We start from the raw sequence: 20,577 nt of genomic DNA, 5'->3' as shown, positions 1-20,577 counted from the left end.
GAAACATACATACACGAAACTCATAAAAAAAAGAGATACAGAACGAACTTCCTCAAGAAACAATTTATTTCAAACCAATCTTCAAGCAACAACAAAGTAGAACAAGAGGTATCCCTGAAACACTCTCATACATCTTCAACCTCCCACTCGTCCATTGCCCAAATCCTCCCAATCCAACATTCTTGACGACAAACCAACTCAACGGAAGGCTTTCAGAACTATTTAATCACGAAAACACCTTATCACACATAAGTAGTCACCTAGACTCTTCGCCAGACGTTAAACCGACGGATTCAACTGTCGATACGCCGTATGCTTGTCCAGTTCACAGTTCAGAAGAGTAGACCGAGAAGGTAGGGACGGAGAGCCGCGGCGCGAGATCTCGATCGGCGAGAAGCGTCGCGCCGCGCCGCGTTGCGTCGCGTCGCGTCGCGTCGGCCCGAAAGGGAGGGCGGAAGGGGTCAACGGGTGGCGGTGCATCGCGCAGCTGCGAGCTGGCCGCGGTGGTCGACCGGCTAACGGAAGGAAGGCGTCAGTGAACGGGGAGCAACGGGACGGAGAACGCTGTCCGGCGACACGGGGCCGTGTCCAGTATCGGCGAACTCCCTGGTTTTGGCCCGCGGTGCTGGCTGGGTCCGAGAGAGAACTGATCTGCGCGCGCGCGCGCGCGTGTTAGTGTGTGCTTGCGTGAACAGGTGATACCCGGTGACCTGGCAAACCTTCTCCGGATCGGATCGAACCAGGTCGGGCCGAGGATTCAGGAGTCGGGTCCAATATTTTGGGCCAGGAGTCTAGAGTTTCGTTGGAGTACTGGTCGGTCGTGATCGAATAAAGTCGCTGGTCGGTTGCCGATCAAGGCGAGAGGGCGTACTGTAGGGCGGGCGGGGGGGCGGAGGAGGGCAGGCGACGGGGAAGGATGTCGATGCGCCGCCGGTGGTCGGTTTCGGGGGTTGACTCGCGCCGCGGGGGCGATGAGCGCACTTCCCTACGCCCTGAGACTGACCTGCTGCCGTTCCTGGCTCCTGCTGATCTGCCTCGTGTTCCTGGCCTCGAGCTGCAGCCGCGGCGCAAGCCACGATCGCTTGACACCGCGACTCCTCCACGCAGGTGATGACCTGCGCGGCTCCACCTACGGCAACAACAACAATAATCATAACAACAACGACGACGACGACGACGAGAACGTCGACGCGTACGATGAAGAGGAGGACTACCTCGAGGAGAACATCACTGCGGGTGAGTCGGAGGAACCCTGATGACCTTGTTAAAGGACGCGAGGACGCGATCCCTTTTCCATGGGGCTGTGGAGAGGATGTGTTTCTAATGGGTTGCTGGTCGACGGTGTCCGTTGATAGTAAATGGATTCCAGTGGGACGCTGATGGTGATGAGAGATGAGGACGCAACTGGAAACGTTGGATGGTTCGATGGGGTTGGAAATTGGGACGAGGAGGTTGGAGGGTTGTTGACACGTTTGGAGGCCACGGAGATGGGACGAGTGCCGCGGAGTGTCTCTACGGATATGTTTCGCGAGCAGCAGGTGTAGGATTGGTAGTTTTACGCTTGCACGGAGGAGGCTGCTGGAATTTTGCTGATTGGGTACAGTGGAGAACGGTTCGTGTGCTTTTGGGGCGGGCAGCTTGCGGTGAACCTGCAGCTTCGGTCGGAGGAATAAGTAGGGCGAGACGCCCTGGCGAGGGTGCACCTGTAAGAACGACTGCAACGTCGTCTTTTGATCGTTTCTTGAAGTAGTAGAATCTTCTTGAGTGCTATGGCTACGAGGAATTCTTGCAGCCATTTTTCAGGTGGATTGGAAATTCTTCAATGGAATCTTCCTGTTTGAGCAATGGACATTCAGTGTTTCAGAACTCACCTTTGGGATTTCTTCTTATTATCTTCTTCCTAGATTGCATTAGCTACCGTCAGCTTCAACAAAATCAAGATTTCAATATTTATGTATAGATGACCTACTATCCATTTCAAAATTTTCATTCCAGAATGTCTGTTCTTTAAAATATTACGATATTTTTAGCTAGGAATCTTCTTTTCGCTTTGAAAATTTATATATTCGAACTTTAACTTGAACACTTTGGTTATATTTGCAAGGGTTGGAGAAACGAAGACTGTCGAGAATGGTTGCTTCTGGTCATCCCCAGCTAAATGGATTATATAAAGACTCGTCGGTGGAGCCTGCAACAAATGAAGGACCCTTTAAAAGCTAATTTGAGAGTCGTTGAATAAACTACCGAGGATGTTATCGAATCGAGGGCACAGTCGGGGTTCTGGAAGCGGCCCTCGGCTCGCTTTAACCCCGAAGCTCTCTCGGTTTTGCGTAGTTCGTCCGACCAGTTTACTTCCGAATCGATACACGCCCTTCGCAGGAAGAGCGTTTATCTTATTTTCACGGGAAACAAGGACGATCGAACGTATCACGCGTGTTCTACTCGGAACTATCTCGCCTCGGCTCTTCTCCTTCGCTCGATACCGAGCGTACAAACACTCTGTTCCGGAACCTTCAGCCGGAGAGTAAACACTTGTCATTGTCATCGTCATTCAATCGAGACGTTTGCTCGAACACTACCAATCGCGGTTACATCTCTGCATAGATTAATTTCTCCTCGAACGAGAGTCTTTGAAGAGAAGGCTTCACGAGTCTTAAATTCGAAGTTTCTAAACTTCCTTTCAGTCTAGAAGGATCTCCAACAGTGTTTGAATTTTCGTTTCTCGGCTGGATGTTTTGAGAGTGGCTTTACAAATGGTCATTGAGAAGATTTATAGGTTTTTTATTACTTGATAGCAGAAGAAAGTCTTTTATTAATTAACAATATTATACTTAGCGAAGAAAATTATTGATGAAAAGTTTAAAGTATCGAAATATGATAAGCTATCTTTAGAAAACTAATTCTTTTGTGATTAAACAGTTAATGGATGCATATGTGTATAGAGAACATAATTCTAAAAGATCAGTTTCACTTTCGAAAGGGTAGTTTAGTAGTTTCTCATATCAATCTTCGATTCTACCATCAATCGTTTAATAACTCGATATACTCCTTCAAAAAGCCTGTTCTCACTGTCGAGCAGAAACTCTAAAACTCGAAATAAGTTAATACTCAACACGTGAACCATATACTTCATACTAAGTCTGAAATAACTCAATCCGCCTATTATCGTCACATCCCAGCGCTCATAAAATCCCGCGAAATGGAAGCAATTCATTTAACGTCGTACGAACTGCGTAATCATGATACGTCTTAGCGATAACTCAGCCGACCCTCATCTCACGGATCCTACGAAAATTCTCCCGAATATATCCTCATGAAAAAACGTTTAATCTACATAGCATATGTGCCTAACCTACCCAATCAAAGGGTGAAACAAAATTCTCCAAAATTCTCATAAAATCTAAATTCCAATTGAAATAAAAACAAACCCCATTTCATCGAAATAAAATAAAATTCCATTCCATCGGAACAAACTAAAGTTCTATTCTATCAAAATAGAATAAAATTCAAGTCAACCCCAAGACATCACAAATTAATCAATTAACATTCCAAGAAAATCAGTCTTCTCTTTCATCTCTGTTCAGTCATTCATCGTCTATTCGCAGCTGCGATTTTCCTCCATCGAAGTCGAGATCGACAAATTTCTCGCCAGCCTAATCGGAGTTGCACGGATCCCCTGAATCCGCAGGAAAACTGGGTCTGTCGGGGGTGGAAGAAAACAAATAGTACGCGGAACGTATCTGGTGCGCGTGCGTGGTCGCGCGAGCACGGGCCGGAGCCTCGTCCTTCTTGATTTTCGCGCCAACCACGCCGTCGGTATTGATTTTAATGGATGCTGCAAGCTCTCTCGCACGGCGTCCGCGTGTGGGAGGCTCGCAACACCGCCTGCAGGCTGCGTGAGCTTCAAAGGAAGGCCTCTCCTTCCTCGGGCCGCTTGCTCCACAGCGAAAAGGTTAACGAAGGGAGAGCCTGTGCGTCATTCACCTCCGTTTTCTTTTTTCCCCTGCCCCGATGCCATTCAGTCGAGTCCCACTTGCGAGCGAGCTCGATAACCGGCGAACGCCGGCGGATCGCGCCCCGTGGACTCGCCGAACGAGGTCACCACCGTAATCGCGTTCCCGACGATCCGTTTTATTCGGCTCCGGGGGGCCCGGTTTCCTGGGAGATGCCTTCAGACCTCGTAATTCCAATTTATCCCCTGGCCTCGCGATTTCTTTCTGTAACGGTGGTACTTCGTTATTGAGAAACTCAGGGAAGCTAAGAGAATTTCGCATTTAACGCGCAGTGCACGTTTTCCTTGGACATTAAGGTTCGACTACAGTCGAGAAGCAGTTTGTTGTTAGCTGCGGAGGATAGATTGAGGTGCTCATAAAAGTTGTGTTCATAGATGCGAATTTTGCTTTGTAATTATTGGGTAGAGGGTTGATTCGTGGATGATGTTTTGAGTATACAGATTCAGTTAAGTAGGAGAAGGAGTGATTTAATGGATCACCATGTTGCAGAAACGTATGACGGTTGTATAGAAATCGCGAGGATTGAAGTAACTTCGATTCTGTGATCTGCAGCACTCACTGTAATGGAAGGGGAATATTTCGTATAGACTTTAAATTCTTGTCAGTGCCTTCGGTCACCCCGATCGAGCGTTCTTCGTTGACTCTAAAAATATTGATGTGCAAGTAGTTTCTAGAACAAATTACGAAGTACCGCTAAAAATCTATTATCTACATTATTTCGTACATCTGAACAAATTATCTAGTCTTCAGTCAAGCAAAAACTGTTAAACAAATTACGTGCTCCTCGGTGTCGAGAAAGAATTCCGTTTTCGCGTGGATTCAATTAACCGACCGAAGTCCCATCGAATGAAAATTTCAAGAAGCCTTTGCGAGAACCGATGCACCAAAGAATCAATCGATCGCCGGACCTAATAAAAGAAATCTAATTCCAATCGCGGGGTCTCGTTTCATTTTCCTTGCAGTGCAGCTCCCAGTGGAGCCTGAATTAACAAGGAAACGGCATATCGCGCGCTGAACACTGGCCAAAGAAACTAATGGCCGCCTCCGCGGCGCAGCTCGGCTCGTGGAGCATTTAATAACGATGTAATACCGTAATTAAGGTGAAATCGATAGCGAGACTACTCTCTGGCGAGTTGCCCGGACCTGGTAGCTTCTCGCGCGAACGGCGCAATTAACGCGAGAAAAGTTGCCACGTTAATTGCCCAAACAAGATGATCGGGCCAATGGAGATCGTGCTTCAGCGAGATACGCGGACGTGTTCTGCGGTATATCTCGGTTATGCACGGAAGGCCGCTCGATTGTTGGCTACAAAGAAACACGCCGCACTGGCACCCTTTGATCGAGGAAATAGATACTGCTCGCTACAATGCTTTTTCTCCCTTTGTTAATAGTACAAAAGGGCTTAGGGAGACAAAGGGAGCGAAGGAACGTATTGTTGATCCTTTAAAACTATCAGACTCAACCTCATTCAGTTTACTTTGGAGAATATAATAGTTTTCATATTTTGACTTCCAATTGATTTCTGTAATACAACCAATTGCGCCAGAGTGGAGAATCATTTTTGCTAATATTAACGTGTTTCAGAATCGACTACTTCAATATCTAAAACACACTGAATCTCCACCATTATCGATATCACTGTTCCAATAATCTGAAACGTTAAGCTTAATAATAACAGTAAAGAATTTCATTACGATACAAGGGGTGAAAGAACAATTTTTAATTTTAAATCATTCCTCTTTATTACATCTCCTTCACAAGTTTACAAAAGCAACTTCAGTCTATCAATTTACAAAATCACAATTCCCTGAACGGTGAATCGAGAGAATACAAGGGTGCTTCTTAGCCCTCGAAGCGTCTCCGTCACTCGCTGCCGCAGGGTGGGATCATTAATTCGGCGCTCGATAGGTCCGCTATTTGCGGACCACCATACATATTTCATTTACAAATCGAGGCGGCACCGAAACCAGCCAATACCGATCGATTCCTGTGTATTCCAGCGAAAGGAAAGTACCTGGGCTCGCCGTGCGATGTCTCGTGCAACCCGAAGCTGCTGCACGTGTTCTGCGACACGGTCACCGGTCTCTGCGAGTGCGAGAAATTCTATCCGGTTCGCCTCGGGTCCAGCAAAGGATGTGCCAAACGTATGTAGCACGCGGGCGTGCGCGCCTGTGTTCAAGTAGGTCGTTCCGATATCAAAAACTCCATGGTAACGCGAGCGGAACCAGCTGCGACAGGGTGGAAAGGGGGTGAAAATAAATGTCGGCTTGCCCACCCACCCTCCCGCGCGCGCGTTCATCTTCAAACGATTGTCCGACGCGTCGTGAATAGAAGCGTTTTGTGTCGCTTTCTCTGCCCACGGATCCGTCCCGCGCCACGGCCCGCTTATTCAGACAGTTGTCACGGATTAACGCGTCTCATCCCTCTATCTGTTACAAACGAGCATTCATCGGCCCCGCCGCGCCGCGCCGCTTTTAACGAATGATAATTGATCGCGCGCTTCCATTGCGACCCATTGTACGCTCGTCTTTCGCGTTTTTTCCGGGGACGTTCCGCGCGCGGTACTATTTACCTTTCAACGCATCGCCGCGTGTACGTTGACAGGGAACTAGGAGGTAAATAGAATTAGCTGATCAACAAGATTTTACAGTTGTTCGTGTTTGAGGGTGTTCGGTGTGGAGAAGTATAGATTGGGAATTGTTATAGTTTGATTATGAATGATCGTTTATATTGAAATTGTGACTGATTATTTATGATAGCATTATGGATAATAGTTATTATTGTGTTAGTATAAATTCATATTTCATTGAATTGAACGTATTATCGTCATGAAATGTGAATATTTGAGGAATAGATTTGATTAACTTGGTAAATGTTAGACCATGTTATGATTCTAGATAAAAATTCATGTAAAAGTAATTATGTTTCCTTTATATGAAATACAGAATTATATTTATTGTAAACTGTGAATATATATGTCACTGATAGCGAACTTGTTAATAAGAATAGCTTAAAAATTCTCGAAATATCGAAGTCAATTAAAATGAGACCTGCCTCTTTAAACATCCTCTTAAAACGCGAAGCAAGGGTAATAAAAGAGTTTATAGTCTGCCATTTCGCTTTTCACAGTTTGTTACTCCTGTCCCAAGTGTCGGAGCTACACACTGTTGTAAACAGTATTGTCCAAGATTTGTGTTATTAGTAAAGGAGTCGAGGACTCGGTCAGACGCTATCGAGAAGTAGTATAGGTCAAGTAATCGAACGGCGAACCGGTTTTTCCAGCCAAAAGACTCGGGGAGCAGTGCTTCTATCGCGCGACTTGCACTTTTGCGGATCAGCACTCGACCTGCACTCAAGTGCAGCACAATGCTGTGTGCGACTGCGAGGAGGGCTACCATAGGGTCTCCCTGTCCAGGCCTAACAAGAAGGTGTTCTGCGCCGAAGGTACAATGCACTAGCTAATTATCAACCTCTCTTGAACATTGTCAATATTTAAACATACTTCCTATCACGTTTTCTTTACCATTATTGCAAAAATTACATTAGTACCAATATTTGCAAGTGCCTGCTTATTTTTGTGTCAATCTGTCTAAACTAATACGTCCGTACTATTTTTTTAAATAATAAGTCAATAAATTAAATGAATATTGAAACAGTTTAAAAATAACGGATTATATAACTTATAATTCTGAAGAAAATATGAAAAATCCAGTAGTCTTTAGCCTATTATTTTATGAAATTCCTCGTCATTCATATCAGGATGCACGTGCCGAGTACACAAAAGCTCAAACACTCACTTTCGTTATTTCTATTAAAATACGACAAATCAATGATCAAATATTCTCTCTATCAATAACATGTATTCGACACACTAACCAGCGTCGAGCAACAATAATATCGCACAGCTCTCAAAGAGAAATAATTACTCCTCGCGTTAATCCCAGATGAATTAATCCTCTCGTATACCCTAGAAACTCACAATGCCCATAATTCTTTCACGCCGCGTCGCTGCGAGCAGAAAATGAAATGATTGTAAATCGACGACGAACATTATCTCATTCTTCGAGCACTGCATGCAAAAGTAACACAGCGCGCCGGGTGCGCCATTATAGATCCACCTGACACGTATAGGCCGCCTTCAAAGAAAAGTTTCGACAACTCCACACGAAACTAGTCCACAAAGTATTCCCCGCCGCGGTGGCGGCGGCGGCTCGCGGGGCGACCTTTCAATTCCGCGCGAAAGTGTTTGTGAAGCCGAAGCGTTCGCGTCTGTTGGCAGATCTGGTGCTGATAACTACGGATATTCCGACCCTGCTCTGCATAGCATCGGGAATCGCTATATTCACGGCGATGATATGCTTCGTGCTCAAGTTGTTCAGCCGCGCGAGATACTCAAGACCGCGGCACTACGCCAACGCGAACCACGCGCCGCCCATGCTGTTCTCCAGCGACACGGGTGAGTACCACTCTCGCGCAACAGCCAGCGGCCGAATCTTCATTGCCGGTCGATATCTCGAACACGATCGAAACTCGAGCCGTTCATTTGGCCAAGTGATCAACTCCGCGGTACCGGGACTAGGATAACACTCAACGAAATTAGAAAATTAGAAAATGCTGGAAAAACGCAGTTGATTGTCCTGATTTCAGGGCAGACACCATTTAAAACTATTTGTAGTTAGTTTCTTTGATTTTTTGTTAGTAGTTTCCACATTTTCCTTTAATTTTCATGTGATTTTTTTCGACCGTTCTTTAATCCGTATACATTGCTATAACTCCGTTGGATGGTTTGAATTTGGAACGATCCTTTTACTAATTGTTCTATATACTTGATGTTACGGAAAAATTAAGAAAGGAACAGATTAATTCTTTTTATTCGTGTAGGTAATGTCCCCTCTTAACACTAGAACTACGAGATGGTTCAAAATAATCCGTTCCTGATTTCTTCTTTTGTAATCACTGAAAACGTACAGATACTTCTTTGAAATTATTAAGAAATAGAAATTATTAAGGAAACTGATTTAGTAATACCTAAATCGATATATAAGTCAATTGAAATCTTAATGACTACAGACTTGTAGCACTTACAAAGAAATTTTAAGTCAGTTCAAGTACTTGGTAGTTCTTGTATTAAGAAAGACTTGTTTAATGAAACAGTCGTGCACGGTTTGCGAATCTTTATGAATTTATTTATAACGAGTTTTATCGATCACAGTAAAGTGCACAAATTTTGATCAACTTGAACGTGGACTTAATCTGTGAGTAATGGAGTTGATTCTGGGTCACGTTTCACTGTCGTACACGTTCATGTTCGATCTGATAGAACGTTTTGTGTTAAAAGTTTCGTGTGTCAGTACTACAGGATTATTTGTTTTCCTTCATTCTTCTGATGATAGAATAATGCTGCTTGTAAAAATTGCTCAGTCGTGTAACAAGGTGAATTTTAAATTAAGGTTGAAAGTTTTAAAACGTTTTAGAGTTGGTTATTACATAAATAAGGAAAATCTAGCTGTCGGAGAGTTAATGCGCTTCGTGATCGATTACATTACTAGCGAGGCACATTGGTTGACGTAAAAATCCCAGTTTCCATTACTCGTAGTTCGAGAAACGTGAATATTTTCATACACATCCGCAGTCTAATCATGTCAGCCTGATCTCCAGGCCCAACGATACCAGTAATCCGTGTCTAGTCGCGCTACCTGCAGCGAAACCGTTCTATATTCCATTATGACGCTCTCCCCGCCGCGGAATCAATAACTCTAAGTATCGAGGAGCACTCCAATCTTCGCTTCGTCCTATTTCGAGGAAACTTTCAGGCTAGTATATTAGAAATTGCTGGGAATTAACCTTTCATGTCGATGACAATTAAATTCGAAATACCTCGAGCTCTGCTTAACGAGTTTCTCAGTGAATTAAACTATGTCGCTAGCATTCACGGAAATAAATGTTGCACTAAGATATTAATTATGTCTTCTATGGAACATTCACTGAATATTATCTACTACAGGAACGCGTAACCTCATTTATTCGTTTCTAAAAACCAGTAAACTTTACAAGTTTATCTGCAATCTATCATATAACGCAGCATCATCATTTAGTAGTTACGGAGATTAAAATCTTTAAGACCCTAATGAGTGGTTATTTAAATTCTAATGAAACGAAGAACAATTTTAAATACAAGGTCATCCCATAAGTAATGTTTTCTAACACCAACTTCTGGTATAACAAATTAATATACCTTTTTAACCATCGACGTATTGACCATCGTTATATACAACCTTCCCCCATTTTTCGATTAATTTCTCAATGTAACACGTTCACTGCCAAATAAACACTCACAAAACTCCCATACAATCGAAACAATCTTCTTAACAAAACGGAAACTAAAAAGTCAAAACCGTTCATAACGATCGCTACACTGTCCTTTCTATATTTAGCACATCCAAAAAAATTCAGTTCGCTCGTCACCAAGAAAATTAATTTCTAAGTTGACGTAAAAGATGCCCGAATTCAGCTGACACAGCAATCAAAGTGTCAAAGAATATCCTACAAAGTAAGATAAGAAACGACGTTACTTACGCGATGACCTAATAGAATAAAGAAGATCGATATAAAAGGAGAAACTAAAATCCAACAGGTATACCATTGACGCTTCACACCGGCCGACCGTCCTCTCGATCCAGCCAAAGGAGCAGCACAGGAGGACCGTTGACCTACGCGTTCACCAGACGACCCAGCAGCGGCGGCAGCCGTGGTCCCCCGGTGCCAGTGTCGAGAACAGGTGCGGCACGAGCCGCCGCCATCTTGCTTATATCGTATCACCTGCAGGCGACCGAAGGCGGGAACAAGCATCGACGTACCCTTAGCGACGTTGCTGAGGGATCGTCCGACGGCCTCGGTAGACGATCAACGATCAATTTCTAACTCTTTCGTTGTCTGTCTTCTCTTCTATCTGCCCGCATCTGTCACAGTGTGTACAGTACACGTACAGAGAAACACATCGAACACAATTGACACGGACACACAGGAAACACCGTTCACACTGAAACACCGCCACCTGTGTCCGTTTATGATTCCTCCTCTTCTTCTCCTTCGAATGATTCGTTCTTCGCTCTTCAGCCTCCCTTCTGACTTCATCTGCCTTAGAGCGGCACTGAAATCTTGCGCTCGACGCAACGGGAAGATCATTGAAGATTATTATTAAAATTGTTCATTTGCAGTAGGTAAATTATTGATTATGAAGCTAATAGAAATTTACTGTTGGGTCCAATGAGAAGGTTAACATTAGAATTACCGGATAATTAATTTTTGTTTAAAGTAGGTACTCTTCTTACGATTATTAGAAAGATAGACCGCTAGTCTTACGATTTGTGGAATGATCAAGTAAGTTGATTTAGTAATATAATCTAAAATACAGGTGAAGCCAGATTTCAATAAACATACTCTTGCAATTTGTGTAATAAAGTGTGAAACAGTTATGCCAATTACTCAGTAGTTCCAATATCAGTGTACCCACAGAATTTGACGAAATTTAAATGTACGATGACTCTTGTTCGCATTTAAATTAAGTTTGTAGGATCCAACTGATCAAAGTGTTAGTCTCTGCGTGAAAAGGATTGCAGAATGCTCTCGATTTTAATTGCACTTATTTTTCACTAAAATTCCCAACATCTCTAGTGCCAATCGATCGGATTACATTTATTGAACGCTGCTCGTGACTGGAAGATCGTCCGATTAACAAGTTAAGCACGGTCCTCGTTAGCCTCCTGTTGCCTCGAACCACGGAGTAGTACCACTCGACTCCCATTATCCATTCACTGAAATGAATTCTATCAATTGGTTCCATTTGTTATTCCCCTGGTTTCTTATCTTATGCGAGTCGCACGGTAAGGAGGCGAGACCGACGACGAAGAAGAAGAAGATGATGGTGGTGCTTCGAGTCGTACCGTGCCGTTGTCGCTGTTGTGTCGTAGTTGTTGTGACTGGTTATATTTAGCGTTTACCCCTCCCGACTGCGTTTCCTGGTTGACTTTCGTTCAAATCGATTCTCGATGCAATTATTAACACGCTACGGATCTTTCTACATTCGTGCGAAACACATCGTCAATTTGTAAAATGCAAACAAAAATTAAATATAAAAAAACTTCGATATATTAAGTCTACCGGACAGTTCTCTGCGATAATGTGATCACAAGTTTCCAAAAATGAGTCATTCTACAGAAACGAAATCCACAAATCACCGTCATGTCAGTAAGAAGTCATTTATAACGATAGAAATCATATTATATAGTAAATATTAATAAACGTATATTGAGAATATACTATTTCCTCCGAATTACAAAACGGACTTTCCGATAGACCTGATATCGATCAGCCGGAGACACCGAATAAAATTTCACTAGATTCATTTTTCCTTGAATTCTTCATAAATTCGTCTAAAGTTTCGTAGCTCAATACAGAAGACGATGGTCCCATCGAAAGGGAACGAAAGAAACGAGGAAGCGCTCGGAAATTCGTTCACGTTCCCCGACACAATGAACCCGGCCCTCCTTCTCTGTTGTTTGCCCAGAATTAGAATGTTGTTTTCTTCCACTCAGCTCGACATTCTCACTTCGCTGCAGCCGTTTAACGGCTGCCGGGCATTTCGAGCAACCGTTCTAACGCGAAAAGGAGGAAGGAAACTTCTGTTTAAATGTTGACTGTGCTACACGAATACAATCGCTCGAGATATCGATCGAGAAAATGATGATAGAACGATCGCGTTGAAAACAATATGACACCACGTATGTACCTAAGTATATACCTAAGTCTGTACACGTACACAATGGAACATGCGCACACAAAGATACACGGAAGAGCTCACACACCACGACCGAAACGATTCTAATTGTACTGTCCAAAATAATAAAGCGCTGCACGAGTGTGTTACGAGATAGCAAGATGGCAGCGGCCGATTTCGTTGCTCGTTAACGAACGAACTGTTCTCTGGTAAGACGTAGAGAGACACGAAATCTTTACGCACTAGCTAGCTCGCCGCACACGCACGCATAATCACAGTGTCGGATCGCATGCGAGGGTCCTCGAGTTCCTCTCTTTCTCTCTCTCTCTCTCTCTTTCTCTTTTCTTCGTCTTTTTTTCTTTCTCCATTTTCAAACTCTTCTTCTTTCTCCTCTCTTTTTCTCATCTTTATTTCCCGCCCGTTCTATTTTTTCACTCTGTTTCCTTTTTTAATGAACACCCGACGGTTCCCACGGCGAATCTTCCAATTAAGCTCGGCCGGGGGTGGTTTCTCGCCTGCCATTTATTTTTTTGTTTCTTCTCCGTGCTTTTTCAACGTCGCATTCAAACGAAAACTACGGGAAAATGAGGAAAAATAAATAAATTCGACGAGGGAGAATTTTCGACGCTTATTTACTAATTGGGGAACGGCCTCGCGAGTCTCGCTTCTCTCTGTTCTCCGCGAACTGTGGGATCAGGACCCCCGAATCCTTTAATCTCTCCGGTGCCAGCGTCAATTAGAAACTTCGCGACACGCGTCGCGTATATTCTATTTCGTATGCACTTCGGAACCTCGGTTATATAATTTAATTGGGCGATTAACGGACCGAATAAATGAAAACTCGGATGGAAATTATTTTCTGTTCCTGATTAATTAATCATTATTTATCATTGATTCTGATTTACTACCTTTTATTATATCATTATTGCCGAGTACTTGTTTCAGTGAATATTCATTGTACATTCTAAAAAATCTGATTATCGAGCTCGTCGATAATTAAGAATATTCGAGACCGTTGAAAATGGTAACTCAATTAATCGAAGTCCTTCTATATTATATCATTTAATTTAATTCAGTTATATTGGATTCGATTTAGTTCAATTATATTTTATTCAATTTCATTCAATTTAATTTCATTAGAATACATTAGAATGATTTCAATAGATTTACAATTTATTATAAATTGCTATTTATTATTGCACGTACCGGCAATCGTCACCCGGCAAATATGGCCACCGAAGAGATTAAAAGCCCTCAGGGTACTAGGAAAATGCAGAAATCCATTTTCCTAGCATCCAGCAACCATGCGTGCGTCCAATCCGCTTCGAAAAACTACTTACGCTTTCCGCTTCGCGAAAGACCGTCTGCTTGACACATTGACAATTAAAAACAAGGACTCCCGCGGACTTCTCGGCTGGATGTGCTTGCTAACAATCGAAAATGTGGTATACACCGGTAGCTTTTCTCTGTACAGCCGTGCCAGAAATAATTGAACGTTCCAGGCTATTGTCACTGCTGCTACTCGTTGTCTCCTTTAGCCCTTTGCGGTACAATTGGTTTTTCATTATAGAAGTTGTATCAACGTTTCGCGACACTACATTTAGGGAACTGTTTTAATATTAAAATTGAACATTTTCAAATAAATATAATATAATAAATAATTTTCAAATTGATTAATACTAAATTTTGGAAATATCATTTTGGTAAAAGTTTATCTATACAAGTGATCACCTATTTTTCTAGAAACAATAAAATAAAGTGTACAATAAATCTCTAGTGTTAGTTTAATTATAGTTTAAATTACAGTTTAATCATTTATCTAAGAACACTCGAGAAGCATTTTAATACTTTTACTTCAATTTTAATTGCAATAATAAATCATATAATTGACACTATGAATAATTGTAGTGTAAATTAATACAATACTTAACCATTGAAATAAAATGAAACGTCGAATCTCTTAGTTCTCGACACAGGACCGTGAAGGGTTAATAAGGGAGGACCCGAAAATGACAAGACGTTCGAGCGAAACGAACGGGCGAACGTCCTTGGGCAATTCAGCAGAGTCCGTCAGCCTTGAGCGAGCAATTAAACGAGAGCCAACCTATAGACGGTCTATATGCAACAGGATGCACAAACACGCCACTCTTTCTCTGTCTAGCCCGCATTTTCTCTGTCGCCCTTCGCGCGCGCCGTTAATCAATAAGGACTGGTAACGAGGTCCCCTGAATTGGGAACGCTCGAAAGGCGGCCGCTCCCCAGGAAACCTGCGTTCCTTCGTCGCCACGTGTGACGTTCTCACTCTTGACATTAAGGAATCTCTCGATTCGAAAATAATATCAAGGCCCACACTTAAACCTGGGGAGAGGAGCATCAGCGGTCCTGGAATTGATGGACACGTTCACTGCCACACGACTCGGATACGAGTAACACAAACTTCTCTACAAACTTGACGCTGGATTTACAGAACCCGTCGATTTTAGGGATATTACATTTCATAAATATCATTTACAATTAGTAAAATGTATTAAATTTATTGGAACTTCTATTTTCGAGATCTATGCGGGTTAGCACTTTCCTAGGATCAATAAGTAAAGTGTGCAATACGTGTCCCGAAATCTACTGTTAGAAGTTAATTATTCTCAAGGAGCAAGAAAGTTGAAATGATCGTGAAAAACTTGAAATGTACATTATGTGTTTTATAAAAGAAAGTTTTTCACAATAATTTCAACTTTCCTGTATCTTAAGAATGTTTAATCTTTAACAATCGATCACATTTATTGTATACTTTACTGTATTGATTCTATAAAATTGCCCACTAACATAGGAAATCTTAGAGATTCAATTTTTTACTTCACGCGATTCTATTAGAATTAATATTTACTCGATTCGCTTTTTCACTTGCTTGCCAGAGTTTATTTCCGAAAGATTTATAGAAGCTCAATAATCGAGCGAACGATTATCTTCGATTGCCTGAGATTCCAAGGAATATTAGTTCGGCAGTCAACGCGTGAACGGACAGCGAAGGGGAGCTCTCTTGAACGGACCCGACCGAGATCCGCTGCATCCGCTTTTTCGTATGCGCTTCGCGGAGAATGCTTCGCCCCGTTGGTCGAACGCGGTTACGGCGTTACACCTGTGATAGACGTTCACTCTGAATCACCACATGCCCCCCTCACACAAGAAACAAGTCGCACGGACGCATAAAGATCATTCTCGATGGATTAATCTCACACGAGCCCTGTGTTCCCTGTGCTTGGACCGCGAGATCCCCCGATCTCGCGAGATCGTTAACAGCGATCTCTATTCACATCGGTGGAGTCTCGAATCGACTCAATGTCCTTTGACACACGAGCCAGTTGTTTAATTAACGGGAGTGGATTGAGACGGCGTTGGGTGCAACGGGATCTGATTACGCGTTCCCGACGAATGGGAATCGAAATTGAAAAGTAAATCTCCGTCTCCAATTATAATTCGATGGAATTTACGACGATTGACGTGCAGATAAACCTGTTCTCCTAATTGGACGTCATCTTTGGTCCAATTTCGTTCGCGTTAATTATCCGATTATTCTCCTTGAAGCTTTCATAGTTTAAATTCAACGTTGAATAACACTCGATCGACTCGCGCTTGCTACGAATATATGTCCATCTTCAGGGAATTAAGAATGTATAAGTTGAGAGCATATCTCGTAACGATCATTGAGCTTGCATTATCATTAACGACTTAGAACGACGGATTATCGTTGATAGATCGTAGGCGAAATCAATCATATAGAAAACGGGACGGTGCAATAGTCGATCAGAACCAGCTAGACTTTCAACTCGTTTACGGTATCGACTTAGCAAATTGGCTCTCGCGAGTTTAGAACAGCGAGAAAGTATAGGTATGGCAGGTCTACAAGCTCGAACTGAACTTCTCGTCCTTGTTTCTAATAGGTTCTCGTCGTCCTAGCTTAACCTCGGTTCACAGTTCAACGTCGTCGGCGCGTAGCTACAGCGCCCGGCGTTTGGAGAAGGAGAGGAACGAGAAGGAGCAACGGCAGGCGCTTCAAGAGCTCCGATTAGCCAAGCAGAGGGAGCAGGAAAAGCAACAACAGCAAAATCAAGTCGCACCCACCCCCAGCCCTAGGACGCCCCACTCAACCGACGAGCTTTTGCCCTCTGTCGAGGAAGGGAAAGAGGTCTTCTATAACGAGGTATCCTCCGGATTAACGGTCATCTTACATTTGTAAATCGTCGTCAGAGGATCATTTCTAAACTCAATAGACTTTGCTCATCACGAATATTCTTCATAAAAATTAGATTTAATCGTATTATCAGAGACTTGTTACAACTCTTTGTTACTGAAAACTATCCTTGCACCCCGCCTGATTTTATTTCTTTCCATTATATTCATTTGAATTTTGTTCCACTTTCTAATTGCTGTTTGATTTTGTTCTAGTATTCAGTTGTTCACCAGCGGACTTCGGACGTTTTTACAAATTTAGATTTGTATAGCCGATGATCGGGAATTCGGAGATTCGGCGAAAACGGGATCGTTCTGGCCTTAATGGCTTCGAGAGGTTTAGAAAAACGAGAAATGAAAAGATTACTGAAATTTCTGCTTTGCTCTTTCCTCGAGATCTTGAGAAACTGTAAATGTTCAACGTTATTTCTATGTTCTTTTATTGTCGTTCAATGTTTGCACGGAAATTATGATTGGCGGTAGGCGTGTGCAATAAGTATACCGTTAACATTGTTACTGTTAAATCAGCAGGTTCCAACGACATCAGACATCACCGAAGAAACACCGGTGAAGACGATGACGACCGCCATTACGGGCAACGTAAACGCGGGCAGGTTCGTCGAAATGGCGGCGGCCACCACGCCGACGAGCTCCATTTTCGAGACGAACATCGCGCCGCGCGCCACCGGCGACATTTTCCAAGTGTAGTCGCGATTGATCGACCGAAAATGTGACCCAGGGGCGGGAACACGGCGGAAAAATACAATTCTAAAAGACCGAGCGTAATATCCTCGCCCGAAGTCCTCCGAAAGAAAGGACGACGACGAAGCGCTAACGATGATTGAGGGAACCGCGAGAAGGATCGTTAAAGCTGTTTGTTCGAGCCAAGCGCGACGGCCTAGAATTGTTTATTCTAAAAGATATATTTTTCAATAACACCGGCTGCACTTAAATCGGAAACGAGAATGTTGGGTCGATGCGATCGGAGATCGTGCGATCGTTCGATTGTGAAACGCGCGACATTTGGCCAGTAACACCGGAAGACAGGGGACGATCTTCGAAGAATAATTTAAACGTTCAATCGCATTGGATTTTTCGGAAATTCCTTGCCTGGTGAACTCAATTCAGACCGTAATGATCCTGTTTAAATCGTTTAGTTCATTATATATCGTTCGCGAGTCGATATAAGAGAATTTATTGTAACATTCGAAGACAAAGTGTTTCACGTAGTCGAAATCGTTCATTTTTTAGCGACAATAATCTTCGCTTTACGGGCAAGGATCGAAGATCGAAGGATATCCTAAGGATGATTTCGTACAGCTTGAATTTTTGAAACCTGCGCGAGCCGTTGATTCAAGATTAGAGTTCTCGAAGGGAATCGATGTCAGGCTGTACCGATTTACAAGTTAAACTCCGTTTACCGTTTACTTACATATCAAAGAAATATCGATTTTCCTTTCGGCGGACAGTAATCGTTTGCAAGTGGAGGTTGGGTTGTATTTTCAGTAGATTCATCAGCTCGATGGCACAATGATCGACCTTCGACGAATATAATTTTAAGTCGCGACTTTCTACAATTCCTTATTTCCTACGCAACTATTCGACAGAACAATTTAATCTCACATATCAGCAACAGATTGAAACGATCGAATCGAAGAGCACAAATCGATCCAGCAGGAGGAATAACGAAGGGAGAGAATAATTCGTTGAAGCGCCTATATAAAATGAAGATGATTCTAACGATTCAAACGATCGCGAAGGAGTATGGAGAATCGTGATGCACAGTGGCATTAAAATAGAAAAATAAAGAGGATGCGGTGGGGAAAAGGATTGATCCGAACATCGTTGTGGCATGTATTAAAGAAGAATGCGCACCTGTATCGATACACATTCCGTCTGACGCGATGATACCGACGCGTTCAATCGTTTCGTTCGCTCGACACGGGACTCGCCGCGACAGAAAAGCAATTGGCAGGGCATTCTCGAGTGGGTCGAGGCTAAACATACCTCTAATCTTAGGTAAACTATTAAAAAACCAAAACGAGACGGACGGAGTCAGAATACTGTGCGGCTGCAACGACGCGCCGCGAACAAAATGGCGGCGGGCAATGGGCGTCCCGAGGATCGTGCGAGAATCAAATCGCGTTTCCACTTCGTTTCGTTCATTTCTCCATTGATTTGTCTCACGTACAAATATCAAGGACATTCACAAATGAAAACAACTGCCTATTACGTTCATTACTGCCCTTATAAATGACAAAATTTACCGTTTCTTAGTTTTCCTTTACAATATAGCCATTCATCAGATTCGAAGGAAACCTCGTTAGCCCTTTGCACTCGGAAGTTCTACAAAAATATTCAACATTTTCCGATGAGATATAGACGACATTCTAACTAATGTGAAAACACGCGTAAATTAAAAACCAAAGCTATTTTATTTCAATATTCCACATGTTGACGCATTGTATAAAGCTTATTATATATAAGACTTAATAATTCTTCTATATCGAATCAAATGGCGAGAGTCATCTTCCTCCTGTAAAGGGTTAATAGATCATTCGCAAGATATTAATGGCATTCTCGAGAAAGACTAACTGCCTCTTTATTGTGTTCATTGTTACCTTCGTAAATTATAATATCGGTTTCTTTGTGTCCCTTCGTGTCACAGAATTGTTTGTCGAATGTTCAAGAACTCATTATCCAAATTACCAAATGAAATATTTTGCTCGTGAACAGAGTACTGACGCGAGGATTTCAAAGCTTTACGAGGCCGGGTCACGTAACGGCGGCCATTTAATTTCAGCCCCGCGAGTCTCTCGGGTCGCCCGGCGAATCGTAGTGATAATGAATCGTTAACAGATGAAATTATACATATATGTTATATACAATATACGCGTGTAAAATACGTAAGAAGCGGCCACGCGCGACAGGCTGTGTCCACGTTTCACGAGCGTCGTGAAAGGAAACATTCCTGTCTTGGGGGTCGATGGAAACGCGTGCCGGCGTCCGGTGTTCGAATAATTACGCTGCCTTTCCCGATTAAATACACAAACAAAAGTGAAGAAGCGCACGGACGAGACGACAGTAGAAAGAAACGTTAAAAACCATAAAAGAAAACGACAAAAAAAAGAATAAAAATAGTAGAAGAGAACGTCTCGAGAGATTCGACGCGTTCCGTTCCGCGGTTCGATCGTCTTTCGCTCGGGGACCGATCGATCGCGGCCGCGCCGGTCCGAACGAGCAAATATAAAACGAAGAATTCTATCGTCACAGCCCACAATTAAATATTCTCCCGAACTATTCGACTCGACCCGCCACGCCGCCAGATTTCTAAAACAAAAAGAACAAAAAAAGGAGAACTGCGAACAAAGAGGTACACGAAACACCGAGGACAAACTCAAACGCAAGATGACACGCAAGAATTATAAAAGAAACAAAAGAAATGGTCGATGTTCAGCGTTATCGTTTTATCCCAATTTTAAATGTTTACTGTATGATAACATTGTAATATAGTCGTTGGGCAAATAAAGCTCGTTTTTCGATAATTACACCCGTGAATCT

The 20,577-nt window shown here is 42.9% G+C and overlaps 1 protein-coding gene across 5 annotated transcripts; it reads left to right on the top strand.

The window, feature by feature from the left end:
• Positions 1 to 486: 486 nt before the first annotated feature.
• LOC116424043 (uncharacterized) lies at positions 487 to 20,561 on the top strand. Of its 5 annotated transcripts, XR_012999932.1 has the most exons (8): positions 487 to 1,236; positions 6,014 to 6,157; positions 7,296 to 7,457; positions 8,293 to 8,469; positions 10,648 to 10,908; positions 16,728 to 16,987; positions 17,233 to 17,425; positions 17,548 to 17,636. XR_012999932.1 is itself a non-coding variant. In XM_031969963.2 (7 exons), exons 1-7 carry the CDS (start codon positions 972 to 974, stop codon positions 17,722 to 17,724), a joined length of 1,446 nt encoding a protein of 481 aa, XP_031825823.1. In that variant the 5' UTR covers positions 487 to 971; the 3' UTR covers positions 17,725 to 20,561. The 5 variants fall into 5 exon arrangements, 4 of the variants coding, with proteins under 4 accessions (XP_031825823.1, XP_076229193.1, XP_031825824.1 ...); XM_031969963.2 differs by lacking the exon at positions 17,233 to 17,425 and having other exon boundaries at positions 17,548 to 20,561; XM_076373078.1 differs by having other exon boundaries at positions 17,233 to 17,697.
• Positions 20,562 to 20,577: the final 16 nt, after the last annotated feature.

This window comes from Nomia melanderi, chromosome 13, assembly GCF_051020985.1.
Source record: "Nomia melanderi isolate GNS246 chromosome 13, iyNomMela1, whole genome shotgun sequence".
Taxonomy (NCBI): domain Eukaryota; kingdom Metazoa; phylum Arthropoda; class Insecta; order Hymenoptera; family Halictidae; genus Nomia; species Nomia melanderi.
Note: the sequence above shows the minus strand (reverse complement) of the source record. Positions and strands in the feature narration are given on the sequence as shown.